At 45.7% G+C, this 14,878-nt stretch overlaps 1 protein-coding gene across 1 annotated transcript in view; it reads right to left on the bottom strand.

Moving 5' to 3' along the window:
- Positions 1–1,119: 1,119 nt before the first annotated feature.
- The window catches only part of LOC118940030 (lipopolysaccharide-induced tumor necrosis factor-alpha factor homolog), a 14,625-nt gene continuing 866 nt past the window's right edge, over positions 1,120–14,878 (bottom strand). Inside the window, exons 2-5 of the mRNA XM_090195296.1 lie at positions 10,703–10,962; positions 9,593–9,661; positions 2,900–3,047; positions 1,120–1,799 (exon numbers count right to left, since the gene is read on the bottom strand). Of these exons, the coding sequence (XP_090051422.1) occupies positions 1,694–1,799; positions 2,900–3,047; positions 9,593–9,661; positions 10,703–10,937 (558 nt within the window). The 5' untranslated portion in view covers positions 10,938–10,962 and the 3' untranslated portion in view covers positions 1,120–1,693. The remainder of the gene's footprint in view (positions 1,800–2,899; positions 3,048–9,592; positions 9,662–10,702; positions 10,963–14,878) is intronic.

The raw sequence follows: 14,878 nt of genomic DNA, 5'->3' as shown, positions 1-14,878 counted from the left end.
CTCTTAGTGAATACAGGCCCAGATCAGTCCAGTCTAGCTCTTCTACTCTGAGACTCTTAGTGAATACAGGCCCAGTCCAGCTCTTCTACTCTGAGACTCTTAGTGAATACAGGCCCAGTCCAGCTCTTCTACTCTGAGACTCTTAGTGAATACAGGCCCAGTCCAGCTCTTCTACTCTGAGACTCTTAGTGAATACAGGCCCAGTCCAGCTCTTCTACTCTGAGACTCTTAGTGAATACAGGCCCAGATCAGTCCAGTCCAATCCAGCTACATCATTAACACCACTACAGGTGATTTGGAGGTGGTGTGGTTCATGTGGAATAGCACCACCATGTGGAATAGCACCACCATGTGGAATAGCACCACCATGTGGAATGTGTGAGTGTGTTTCTGAAAAAAATTATACAATGACCATTATAATCTCAAAAGTCAAAGTCATTATTGAGATTATTAAAATCCTTGTTAATTCTTAAGGGCGCTGTACTGCAGCGCCAGCTGTGCCACCAGAGATTCTGGGTTCGCGCCCAGGCTCTGTCGTAACCGGCCGCGACCGGGAGGTCCGTGGGGCGACGCACAATTGGCCTAGCATCGTCCAGGTTAGTGAGGGCTTGGCCAGTAGGGATGTCCTTGTCTCATCGCGCACCAGCGACTCCTGTGGCGGGCCGGGAGCAGTGCGCGCTAGCCAAGGTTGCCAGGTGCACGGTGTTTCCTCCGACACATTGGTGCGGCTGGCTTCCGGGTTGGATGTGTTGCTGTGTTAAGAAGCAGTGCGGCTTGGTTGGGTTGTGTATCGGAGGACACATGACTTTCAACCTTCGTCTCTCCCGAGCCTGTACGGGAGTTGTAGCGATGAGACAAGATAGTAGCTACTAAACAATTGGTAGCCTAGTAGTTAGAGTGTTGGACTAGTAACCGGAAGGTTGCAAGTTCAAACCCCCGAGCTGACAAGGTACAAAATCTGTCGTTCTGCCCCTGAACAGGCAATTAACCCACTGTTCCTAGGCCGTCATTGAAAATAAGAATTTGTTCTTAACTGACTTGCCTAGTTAAATAAAGGTAAAATAAATAAATAAGTTGGGGAGAAAAAGGGGTAAAAAAAACACACAAAAATAATCCTTGTTAATTCATCAATCATTTAAAGTAAACAACCAATCAATAAACTTGACCGTTATTCATTGCAAAGAACAATACGTTCTGTGTTAATTGAAAAACTTCATTACAATCAGTATAAAACCTATTAAACTGGTCTTGGCATGTGTATGTCTGTCTACTCTTTAACCTGTTCCCCCTAATTAGGGGCAGGTTGGCATTTATTGTCATGAATCTTGCCCCGTAGGCAGCTCTGTAGAGGGGTCACTAGCTGGCACAGCCACAAAGTCATCAAATATAACCACACTGCTGACCATAATACCGAACCTTAACCTGTAATTAAGACCAAGAAGCACATTTTGATTTCATGAATTTTTACGATAGAGTAAATGACAACTATAACAATACCCTGTCACACATTCCCAGTAGATGAAAAGCTGGTACTGCAGCAGTGATTTCAGCGACAGACAGTAGAGGAGCCCATTGTCTTTCCAATCGTGGTGCATTCAACTGGGTTTGCAGTTTCCCTCAGAGGGTCAACACTACTGGAATAGATTAATATAGGTAAGGATCACTTTGTGGTAGGTGTCTGGTCTAGGTCTGTTCACATGCGTTTGTGGATGTAGATCACTGTCTTGCAGTTGGGGCAGTGGTGTTCTACGTCCTTACAGGAGTCAACACAGAACGGAATCCATGAGAATATCATGCACCTAGAGAGAGGGGGGGGGGCAAAGAGAGAGAGAGAGAGGGGGGGGGGCAAAGAGAGAGAGAGAGAGGGGGGGGGGGGCAAAGAGAGAGAGAGAGGATATTCAGTGTGTGTGAGAGAATAAAAGCTACAACAACAAAAAAGCTGTGTATTCCTGTATGTGTGTGTGTGTGTGTATTCCTGTATGTGCGTGTGTGTGTGTGTATTCCTGTATGTGTGTGTGTGTGTATTCCTGTATGTGCGTGTGTGTGTGTGTATTCCTGTATGTGCGTGTGTGTGTGTGTATTCCTGTATGTGTGTGTGTGTGTATTCCTGTATGTGCGTGTGTGTGTGTGTATTCCTGTATGTGTGTGTGTGTGTATTCCTGTATGTGCGTGTGTGTGTGTGTATTCCTGTATGTGCGTGTGTGTGTGTGTATTCCTGTATGTGTGTGTGTGTGTATTCCTGTATGTGCGTGTGTGTGTATTCCTGTATGTGCGTGTGTGTGTGTGTATTCCTGTATGTGTGTGTGTGTGTATTCCTGTATGTGTGTGTGTGTGTATTCCTGTATGTGCGTGTGTGTGTGTGTATTCCTGTATGTGTGTGTGTGTGTATTCCTGTATGTGCGTGTGTGTGTGTGTATTCCTGTATGTGCGTGTGTGTGTATTCCTGTATGTGTGTGTGTGTGTATTCCTGTATGTGCGTGTGTGTGTGTGTATTCCTGTATGTGTGTGTGTGTGTATTCCTGTATGTGCGTGTGTGTGTGTGTATTCCTGTATGTGCGTGTGTGTGTGTGTATTCCTGTATGTGCGTGTGTGTGTGTGTATTCCTGTATGTGTGTGTGTGTGTGTGTATTCCTGTATGTGTGTGTGTGTGTGTGTATTCCTGTATGTGCGTGTGTGTGTGTGTATTCCTGTGCGTGTGTGTGTGTGTATTCCTGTATGTGTGTGTGTGTGTGTGTATTCCTGTATGTGCGTGTGTGTGTGTGTATTCCTGTATGTGTGTGTGTGTGTGTGTGTATTCCTGTATGTGTGTGTGTGTGTGTATTCCTGTATGTGCATGTGTGTGTGTGTATTCCTGTATGTGCATGTGTGTGTGTGTCGGCCCGTGTGTGTGTCAACTCACAGGAAGCAGAAGAGGGCTCCACAGATGAGCCAGGTGAGCAGTCCAGTGATGTGTGTGGTCTCTGTCAGAACCGGGACCTGACAGTGGGGACACGTCATCTGGCCGGGTACGTCTCTTAGCAGCGGCTGCTGTATCACCACCTGGGTTACTGCAGAGGGAGGAGAATACTGGTTAGAACCAGATAGAACTGGTCAGAACAACCACCTGGGTTACTGCAGAGGGAGGAGAATACTGGTTAGAACCAGACAGAACTGGTCAGAACCACCACCTGGGTTACTGCAGAGGGAGGAGAATGCTGGTTAGAACCAGATATACAGTGGGGCAAAAAAGTATTCAGTCAGCCACCAATTGTGCAAGTTCTCCCACTTAAAAAGATGAGAGAGGCCTGTATAATTTTCATCATAGGTACACCATCAACTATGACAGGCAAAATGATTTTTAAAAAATCCAGCGACCTGCCGGATTTGGTGTTTTTTCCTGTTGGTAGCCATCTGTTCCTGACTGCGGAGAACTCTTGTACTGACACCTGGTCCGAACAGGGTGGCCAAACATAATCTTAGCTGGAGACATCCCGGTTGTGGTGATACAGCGGTAGGCTGCCAGGGATGGGTAAACTCTGGTTTTCAGCCTCCTGCTGCTTTTTTACTTTTTCCAAGGCTCTTTTCATTGTCTGGATTGCCCTCTCCACTAAGCCATTCATGGAAGGGTGCTAGGGGTGGAGGTGATGTGGCGAATACCATTGTTTGCCACTCATAAAGATGGCTGCATTGTCTGATGTGACAGTATGGGGAAGACCATGAGTACTGAATACTTCCCTGAGATGCTCAGTTGTTGTTGCTGAGTTTGCAGTGTGGACTGGAAAAACTTCAAGCCATTTTGAGTGAGCATCCACAGCCAACAAGAACATCTACCCAAGGAAAGGCCCTGCATAGTCAATGTGAATGCAAGTCAAGGGTTTTCCAGGCCACTCCCAAGGGCTTATGGGACCCTTGTGCTAGAGCATTTCATACCTGCTGGCAGGTAGCACAAGACTGCACCTGCTCTTCCACCGCTTTGTCCAGGACAGTGGACACACCATTGCTCATGGACTAAGCGGCTGACTTTCCCAGCCACCACATGTGAACTCTTGCTGTGGCATTCTGGGTACTCCTGGGTGCGACTCGTGGAGTTCTTCCAATTAAGTCTGACGTCCGTGTGGTGGCAGCACGAAGGCCCTAAAGCAGCACGAAGGCCCTAAAGCAGCACGAAGGCCCTAAAGCAGCACGAAGGCCCTAAAGCAGCACGAAGGCCCTAAAGCAGCACAAAGGCCCTAAAGCAGCACGAAGGCCCTAAAGCAGCACGAAGGCCCTAAAGCAGCACGAAGGCCCTAAAGCAGGATTTCTGTCCTCCACCGAGAGTTTGTTTCTCCTTTTAAAATATGTCTGCAACTCCTCCGTAGGACAGTGGACACCCCATAGCTCCTGGACTAAGTGGCTGACGTTGGAGAGAAGAGGGTCTCTTACAGTCCATTTCTTCAGTTGGCGATGATCTATTGGAGCTGTTTGGAGCTGTTTCAGCAAGCCCACCAATCCAGGGGGACATTTGAGGTCTTTGGACATGTCTGGAAGCCGCAGCTCGCTGAGACCATCAGCATTGGCGATGGAGGGGCCTGGTCTGTACAGCAACTCATGTTGGTATTGAGCTAACATGAGGGTCTTTGGAGTTGTCCGGAGGCGGATGGGTGTATGTTCTTCAGCTCACCAAGGAGCCCTAACATGGGCTTCTGGTCCGTTTGGATGTTGATGTGGCGTCCGTGCGCATACTTGTAAGATTTCTTGCAGTGTGGTTAGGACAGAGGCCAGGTTAGGAATAAATTGGCCATAGTAGTTTAACTTCGCAAGGTAGGCCCATAGCTCACTCACATCCAGAGTTTGAAACCCATTGGTAGGGACTTTGTACCCCAAGTACTCCACTTCAGGGGCCAGCAAAACACACTTTGATTTCTTCAGGAGAAGCCCTGTGCTCTCCAGTCTTGGCACTAATCTTTCAAGTTTCTTTTTGTTAGTGGTCTTCCTCCATGACACCGGTGATAAGGATATCCTCCATCTATACAGTAGTGTGCATCTATACAGTAGTGTGCATCTATACAGTAGTGTGCTGTCAACAGATTCTCCATTGTTCCTTGACAGATCACTCAGGCAGAGGAGACACTAAACGGAGGGCACGTGTACTGAAACAGCCCCTTGTCAGTGTTCATTCTAGCCACTTTGCAGGATTCTTCAGCCAGCACCAACTGCTGGTATGCGTGAGACATGGGCAGCTTGGAAAAGCATGTCCCACCAAATAGCTTTGTGAATATCTCCTCTATCGTTGGCAGTGGGGTGCTGGTCCAGCCTGGAAGCTACATTGGCGGTTAGCTTGTAATCTCCACACATCCTGATATTTCCATCAGACTTCATTACTGGGACAATGGGGGTAGCTCCCTCAGAGTAAGAGATTGGTTAGAGTATTCCAGTGGTTTGGAGCCTGTCGAGCTCTGCCTCGACCTTCTGTTGTAGTGCGAAAGGCACTTGGTGGGCTTTTGCAGAAGCGTGGTCAAACGGATTGGTCCACCTGAATTTGCACTTCAGTCTCTTTTAATTTTACAAGTTTGTTTATTGTTCCCTCTATCCTTACCAGTCTCCCAGGCCCTGCCACTGATAAGCATCCCCATAGAATTATGCTGCCATCACCATGCTTCACGGTAGGGATGGTGTTAGATGGGTGAAGGCACTTTGCATTCAGGCCAAAGAGTTCCATTTTTGTTTCATTAGACCACAGAATATTTTACCTTATGTTCTCAGTCTTTCGCATGTCTTCTTGCAAACTCCAGACGTGATGTCATGTGCCTTTTCTCAGGAGGGGCTTGTCTGGCCAGTCTCCCATAAAGCCCACATTGGTGAAGTGCTGTAGAGACTGTTGTCCTTCTGGCAGGTTCTCCCATCTCAGCCAAAGAACTCTATAGTTCTGTCAGAGTGGTCTTTGGGTTCTTGGTCACCTCCATGACCAAGGTCCTTCTTGCCTGCTCAGTTTTGTCAGATAGTCAGCTCTAGGCAGAGTCTGGCTACTTCCATATTTTTCTATTTCTCAATGATGGAGGCCACTGTGCTCTTGGAAACTTTCAACGTTCTAGAACTAGTTTTCTACTCTTCCCCAGATATATGACTCATCACAATTCTACCTCAGAGATCTACAGACAGTTCCTCAGACTTCATGGTATAGTTTCTGTCAACTGTGTGACATTATATAGACAGGTGTGTTTCTTTCTAAATCATGTCCAAACAATTGAATTGGGCACTGGTGGACTCCAATCAAGTTGTATTGACATCCCAAGGATGAACAAATGAAATTGGACATACCTGAGCTCAATTTGGAGTATCATAGCAAAGCCGTGTGAATACTTATGTAAATGAGTTATTTCTGTATTTTTTTTATATATATATTTTTTAAAGAATAATCGACAAATATTGGACAATCCAGGTGAGCAAAGCTGTTCGAGACTTACCCAGAAAGACTCACAGCTGTAATTGCAGCCAAAGGTGATTCTAAAATGTATTGACTCAGGGGTGTGAATACTTATGTAAATGTGACATTTCTGTATTTCATTTTCAATAAATTAGCACACTTGTGTGCATCCTCTAGCTCCACAATGAAATAGGGTGCAGGCCAGGCAGCAGGCTGTTAGCCAGCCTGCCAGCATAGTGGAGTCTGCCACTAGCACAGTCAGTGTAGTCAGTTCAGCTATCCCCATTGAGACCGTGTCTGTGCCTCGACCCAGGTTGGGCAAAACTAAACATGGCGGTGTTCGCCTTAGCAATCTCACTAGGATAAAGACCTCCTCCCTTCCCGTCATTATTGAAAGAGATCATGATACCTCACATCTCAAAATAGGGCTACTTAATGTTAGATCTCTTACTTCAAAGGCAATTATAGTCAATGAACTAATCACTGATCATAATCTTGATGTGATTGGCCTGAGTCAGCACAACTCTGCCAGGACCTAGGATCAAGAGAGACGCTCAAGTGTTTTAGTACTATATCTCTTGACACAATGATGAAAATAATCATGGCCTTTAAACCTTCAAGCTGCATACTGGACCCTATTACTAAACTACTGAAAGAGCTGCTTCCTGTGTTTGGCCCTCCTATGTTGAACATAATAAACGGCTCTCTATCCACCGGATGTGTACCAAACTCACTAAAAGTGGCAGTAATAAAGCCTCTCTTGAAAAAGCCAAACCTTGACCCAGAAAATATAAAAAACTATCGGCCTATATCGAATCTTCCATTCCTCTCAACATTTTTAGAAAAGGCTGTTGCGCAGCCACTCACTGCCTTCCTGAAGACAAACAATGTATACGAAATGCTACACGGACAAGTTCTGGCCTGGTTTAGATCTTATCTGTCGGAAAGATATCAGTTTGTCTCTGTGAATGGTTTGTCCTCTGACAAATCAACTGTAAATTTCGGTGTTCCTCAAGGTTCCGTTTTAGGACCACTATTGTTTTCACTATCTATTTTACCTCTTGGGGATGTCATTCGAAAACATAATGTTAACTTTCACTGCTATGCGGATGACACACATCTGTATATTTCAATGAAACATGGTGAAGCCCCAAAATTGCCCTCGATAGAAGCATGTGTTTCAGACATAAGGAAGTGGATGGCTGCAAACTTTCTACTTTTAAACTCGGACAAAACAGAGATGCTTGTTCTAGGTCCCAAGAAACAAAGATATCTTCTGTTGAATCTGACAATTAATCTTAATGGTTGTACAGTCGTCTCAAATAAAACTGTGAAGGACCTCGGCGTTACTCTGGACCCTGATCTCTCTTTTGAAGAACATATCAAGACTGTTTCAAGGATAGCTTTTTTCCATCTACGTAACATTGCAAAAATCAGAAACTTTCTGTCCAAAAATTATGCAGAAAAATTAATCCAGGTTTTTGTCCCTTCTAAATTAGACTACTGCAATGCTCTACTTTCCGGCTTCCCGGATAAAGCACTAAATAAACTTCAGTTAGTGCTAAATACAGCTGCTAGAATCCTGACTAGAACCTCTCAAAATTTGATCATATTACACCAGTGCTAGCCTCCCTACACTGGCTTCCTGTCAAGGCAAGGGCTGATTTCAAGGTTTTACTGCTAACCTACAAAGCATTACATGGGCTTGCTCCTACCTATCTCTCTGATTTGGTCCTGCCGTACATACCTACACGTACGCTACGGTAACAAGACGCAGGCCTCCTAATTGTCCCTAGAATTTCTAAGCAAACAGAGCTCCATTTTTATGGAATGGTCTGCCTACCCATGTGAGAGACGCAAACTCGGTCTCAACCTTTAAGTCTTTACTGAAGACTCATCTCTTCAGTGGGTCATATGATTGAGTGTAGTCTGGCCCAGGAGTGTGAAGGTGAACGGAAAGGCTCTGGAGCAACGAACCGCCCTTGCTGTCTCTGCCTGGCCGGTTCCCCTCTTTCCACTGGGATTCTCTGCCTCTAACCCTATTACAGGGGCTGAGTCACTGGCTTACTAGGGCTCTTTCATACCGTCCCTAGGAGGGGTGTGTCACTTGAGTGGGTTGAGTCACTGATGTGATCTTCCTGTCTGGGTTGGCACCCCCCCTTGGGTTGTGCCGTGGCAGAGGTCTTTGTGGGCTATACTCGGCCTTGTCTCAGGATGGTAAGTTGGTGGTTGAAGATATCCCTCTAGTGGTGTGGGGGCTGTGCTTCGGCAAAGTGGGTGGGGTTATATCCTTCCTGTTTGGCCCTGTCCGGGGGTGTCCTCGGAAGGGGCCACAGTGTCTCCTGACCTCTCCTGTCTCAGCCTCCAGTATTTATGCTGCAGTAGTTTATGTGTCGGGGGGCTAGGGTCAGTTTGTTATATCTGGAGTACTTCTCCTGTCCTATCCGGTGTCCTGTGTGAATTTAAGTATGCTCTCTCTAATTCTCTCTTTCTCTCTTTCTTTCTCTCTCTCGGAGGACCTGAGCCCTAGGACCATGCCTCAGGACTACCTGACATGATGACTCCTTGCTGTCCCCAGTCCACCTGGCCGTGCTGCTGCTCCAGTTTCAACTGTTCTGCCTGTGATTATTATTATTTGACCATGCTGGTCATTTATAAACATTTGAACATCTTGGCCATGTTCTGTTATAATCTCCACCTGCCACAGCCAGATGAGGACTGGCCACCCCACATAGCCTGGTTCCTCTCTAGGTTTCTTCCTAGGTTTTGGCCATTCTAGGGAGTTTTTCCTAGCCACCGTGCTTCTACACCTGCATTGCTTGCTGTTTGGGGTTTTAGGCTGGGTTTCTGTACAGCACTTTGAGATATCAGCTGATGTACGAAGGGCTATATAAATAAATTTGATTTGATTTTGATTTGATCTGGCACAGTTAACCTGGCTTTGTTTACTTCACTCACAAACTCGCTAGCTAGCCGTCGAAACCGAGACTCTGTCTTCACTACGTTGTGTCTGCTGGTCGGAAGGAGCTGTAACCCTGAATCATCAGACAAATTACTTTTGTTATTGTGAGAATTTAGAAAAATGATTGAAAATATAATTTCATTTTTAAATGGGCTTTTCATAACAGCTATTTTGATTGAATAATCACGTCACTGTGTGTGTGTGTGTGTGTGTGTGTGTGTGTGTGTGTGTGTGTGTGTGTGACTCACCCCCAGGGGTATTTCTAGGTTGTGCCATGCTGTATTGGGGAGGTGGTGGGTACATGCCGGCTTGGGAACCTGATAAAAAAGGGATAGATAAATACATCAATAAATTAATTAAACAGAAACCATCTTGCATAATGTACCACAACCCAGGGATACAGAGTGGTTGGCCAGCATTATGTACCACCACACAGGGATACAGAGTGGTTGGACAGCATAATGTACCACCACACAGGGATACAGAGTAGTTGGACTGCATAATGCACCACCACACAGGGATACAGAGTAGTTGGACTGCATAATGTACCACCACACAGGGATACAGAGTGGTTGGACTACATAATGTACCACCACACAGGGATACAGAGTGGTTGGCCAGCATTATGTACCACCACACAGGGATACAGAGTGGTTGGACAGCATAATGTACCACCACACAGGGATACAGAGTAGTTGGACTGCATAATGTACCACCACACAGGGATACAGAGTGGTTGGCCAGCGTAATGTACCACAACCCAGGGATACTGAGTGGTTGGACAGCATAATGGGAACACAAACCCAGGGATACAGAGTGGCTAGCCAGCATAATGGGAACACTAACCCAGGTATACTGAGTGGTTGGCCGGCGTAATGTACCACAACCCAGGGATACAGAGTGGTTGGTCAGCATAATGGGAACACAAACCCAGGGATACTGAGTGGTTGGCCAGCGTAATGTACCACAACCCAGGGATACAGAGTGGTTGGCCAGCATTATGAGAACACAACCCCAGGGATACAGATTGGATGGCCAGCATTATGGGAACAGAAACCTAGGGATACAGAGTGGTTGGCCAGCATTATGGGGACACAACCCCAGGGATACAATGATGCTCATGACATCTATGGCTATCGTAACACACTTCCAAAACGCTTAATGAAAACACTATTGAAGGGAGTTGCTGTCCAGTAACATTTTAATTTACATGAAGAGTAAGGGCTGGTTTCCTGGACACAGAATAAACCTAGTCCTGGTCTGAAAAGCATGCTCAACGGAGAATCTCTATTGAAATAGCTATTTAGTCTAAGGCTTAAACTGTCCCTAAGAGTATCAGTGTAGATCTGGTCTCTCACCTCCCTGGAAGCCAGGCTGGGGGGGGTAGGCTCCACCCCTGTCACCTCCCTGGAAGCCAGGCTGGGGGGGGTAGGCTCCACCCCTGTCACCTCCCTGGAAGCCAGGCTGGGGGGGGTAGGCTCCACCCTTGTCACCTCCCTGTAAGCTGTAGGTCGCTGGGGGGCCGGGGTAGGAGGGAGCTGGGATGTGCTGGGGGGATCCATACTGACCTCTATACTGCTGACCATTCTCCATACTGTCGGGGTAGGGGAGTGTCGCCCTGAAGACATCCAGGTTATCACAACATAATAATTTCATCCGGAAGCGTTTGAGAGAGAGAGAGGAGGGAGAGAGAGATAGGGGGAGCAGAGAGAGAGAGATAGGGGGAGCAGAGAGATAGATAGGGGAAGCAGAGGGGAGAGAGGTGAGTAAGGGAGAAAGAGAGGGATAGCAGAGAGAGAGTGAGATAAGGGGAGCAGAGAGAGAGATTGAGGGGGAGCAGAGAGAGAGAGAGGGGGAGGGAGCAGAGAGAGAGAGAGATAGGGGGAGCAGAGGGGAGAGAGGAGGGGGAGAGGTGAGAAAGAGAGGGGAAGAGGGAGGGAGAGGGGGGGCAACCAGTGAAGAACAAACACCATTGTAAATACAAACCATGTTTATTTATTTTCCCTTTTGTACTTTAACCATTTGTACATTTATTTATCTTTTGTTAATTATCTACTTCACTTGCATTGGCAATGTTAACATATGTTTCCATGCCAATAAAGCCCTTTGTATTGAATTAAATTGAGAGAGAGTGGTAGGGGAAAAAGAGAAGACAGGTGGGAGAGAGATAAAGGGAGCAGAGAAATAGGGAGATAGCGAACACAGTGTCAGAATCTCAATGGGGTCCTCTCTACTCTCTCTGCTCTCTCTCTCCTCATTCTCCTCCAATGGGTTTTGAGAAGGAGGCGAGGAGAGAGGACACGAGGAGCATGCAATTGAGATTCTCCCAGTGAGCGTCATTTATGACGGCACTATTACTAATAAACCTTCAGCAAACATCACATGATGTACCCAGCCCATGATCAGAACCATATAAGTGCTCTCCGTCCTTAAAGGGGACATATAGTGAACATATATATCTCCGTCCTTAAAGGGGACATATAGTTAACATATATATCTCCGTCCTTAAAGGGGACATATAGTTAACATATATATCTCCGTCCTTAAAGGGGACATATAGTTAACATATATATCAACATATATATCTCCGTCCTTAAAGGGGACATATAGTTAACATATATATCTGCGTCCTTAAAGGGGACATATAGTTAACATATATATCTCCGTCCTTAAAGGGGACATATAGTTAACATATATATCTCCGTCCTTAAAGGGGACATATAGTGAACATATATATCTCCGTCCTTAAAGGGGACATATAGTTAACATATATATCTCCGTCCTTAAAGGGGACATATAGTGAACATATATATCTCCGTCCTTAAAGGGGACATATAGTTAACATATATATCTCCGTCCTTAAAGGGGACATCACCAGAACGTAACACTTCTCTTGCAGAAAAAAAACATAAACTTGGTCCATGTTCAAAATCAATTCATTTGCAATGTACTATTAAATTAGTAGAGGTTAGTTAGAAAACCTTTAAGCGTCACTCCACAATGACACATCAGCTGACAAAACTAAATACAGTTTCTAATGCCATATTATGGACCAATCAGATGGAGTTTTGAGAAACCGTAGTCAGTCATAGGCAACCACAGTGCTGTATGTCATCTGGAATCAGCTATAATACATCACATGATCTAAACATAATTGATCTACGTGGTCTCCATGAGGAAACAGGTCTTCTGATCCCAATGGGACTTCCTGGTTCAATTAAGGTTCAATAAATAAATCTAAATTCCAACTTCATGATTCATACTAACCTTGTACTATAAAACAATCTGTTTAATCTTTACTAACAGTGACCAGGTCAGTCTTGAGAACATATTTTATAACAATCTGAACGTAATAAGGAAATGCAGAGGCTATATAACTCCTCTCTATCTATGGGTGTGTCCTAAATGGTCCCCTATTCCCTAGGTTCTGTTACATACAGTCGTGGCCAAAAGTTTTGAGAATTACACAAATATTACATTTCACAAAGTCTGCTGCCTCAGTTTGTATGATGGCAATTTGCATATACTCCAGAATGTTATGAAGTGATCAAGTGATCAGATGAATTGCAATTAATTGCAAAGTCCCTCTTTGCCATGCAAATGAACTGAATCCCCCAAAAAACATTTCCACTGCATTTCAGCCCTGCCACAAAAGGACCAGCTGACATCATGTCAGTGATTCTCTCGTCAACACAGGTGTGAGTGTTGACATGGCTGGAGATCACTCTGTCATGCTGATTGAGTTCGAATAACAGACTGGAAGCTTCAAAAGGAGGGTGGTGCTTGAAATCATTGTTCTTCCTCTGTCAAACATGGTTACCTGCAAGGAAACAAGTGCCGTCATCATTGCTTTGCACAAAAAGGGCTTCACAGGCAAGGATGTTGCTGCCAGTAAGATTGCACCTAAATCAACCATTTATCGGATCATCAAGAACTTCAAGGAGAGCGGTTCAATTGTTGTGAAGAAGGCTTCAGGGCACCCAAGAAAGTCCAGCAAGCGCCAGGACCGTCTCCTAAAGTTGATTCAGCTGCGGGATATGGGCACCACCAGTACAGAGCTTGCTCAGGAATGGCAGCAGGCAGATGTGAGTGCATCTGCACGTACAGTGAGGCGAAGACTTTTGGAGGATGGCCTGGTGTCAAGAAGGGCAGCAAAGAAGCCACTTCTCTCCAGGAAAAACATCAGGGACAGACTGATATTCTGCAAAAGGTACAGGGATTGGACTGCTGAGGACTGGGGTAAAGTCATTTTCTCTGATGAATCCCCTTTCCGATTGTTTGGGGCATCCTGAAAAAAGCTTGTCCGGAGAAGACAAGGTGAGCGCTACCATCAGTCCTGTGTCATGCCAACAGTAAAGCATCCTGAGACCATTCATGTGTGGGGTTGCTTCTCAGCCAAGGGAGTGGGCTCACTCACAATTTTGCCTAAGAACACAGCCATGAATAAAGAATGGTACCAACACATCCTCCGAGAGCAACTTCTCCCAACCATCCAGGAACGGTTTGGTGAAGAACAATGCCTTTTCCAGCATGATGGAGCACCTTGCCATAAGGCGAAAGTGATAACTAAGTGGCTCGGGGAACAAAACATCGATATTTGGGTCCATGGCCAGGAAACTCCCCAGACCAGATCCTCAAGAGGCGGGTGGACAAACAAAAACCCACAAATTCTGACAAACTCCAAGCATTGATTATGCAAGAATGGGCTGCCATCAGTCAGGATGTGGCCCAGAAGTTAATTGACAGCATGCCAGGGCGGATTGCAGAGGTCTTGAAAAAGAAGGGTCAACACTGCAAACATTGACTCTTTGCATCAACGTCATGTAATTGTCAATAAAAGCCTTTGACACTTATAAAATGCTTGTAATTATACTTCAGTATTCCATAGTAACATCTGACAAAAATATCTAAAGACACTGAAGCAGCAAACTTTGTGGAAATTAATATTGGTGTCATTCTCAAAACCTTTGGCCACGACTGTACACCGGATAGGGGCAGTAATGTGTTGTTTTACAGGGTCAGCCATGGTAGTACGGCACCTCACAGTAGGAGTACTGATCTGGCATCAGTTTTACCTTTCAGAAAATCTGATTACATGGGCAGAAGGAACCTGGGCCCATATCCACAAAGCTTCTCACAGTAGGAGTCCTGTTCTGGGATCTGTCCATGCAGTCCTATTCATTGCATGGACAGAGTGGCACAGAGGTCTAAGGCACTCAATCATAGTGCTAGAGGCATCACTACAGACCCTGGTTTGATCCTGGGCTGTATCACATCCGGCCGTGATCGGGAGTATATTGCACAATTGGCCCAGCATTGTCTGGGTTTGCCCGTGGTATGCCACCATTGTAAATAAGAATTTGTTCTTAACTGACCTGCCTACCGTTCTCTTTTCTTTCAGACAAACACAAATGCAGAACACACACACACACACACAAGCTAAAAAAAACTTACCCAGCTCAGAACACCCTATCCCAGCCCACCTTAGAACACCCTATACCAGCCCACCTTACCCAGCTCAGAACACCCTATCC

The sequence above is a fragment of the Oncorhynchus mykiss genome, chromosome 13 (genome assembly GCF_057628025.1).
Source record: "Oncorhynchus mykiss isolate SJ-2025 chromosome 13, ASM5762802v1, whole genome shotgun sequence".
In the NCBI taxonomy this organism is placed as follows: Eukaryota; Metazoa; Chordata; class Actinopteri; order Salmoniformes; family Salmonidae; genus Oncorhynchus; species Oncorhynchus mykiss.
Note: the sequence above shows the minus strand (reverse complement) of the source record. Positions and strands in the feature narration are given on the sequence as shown.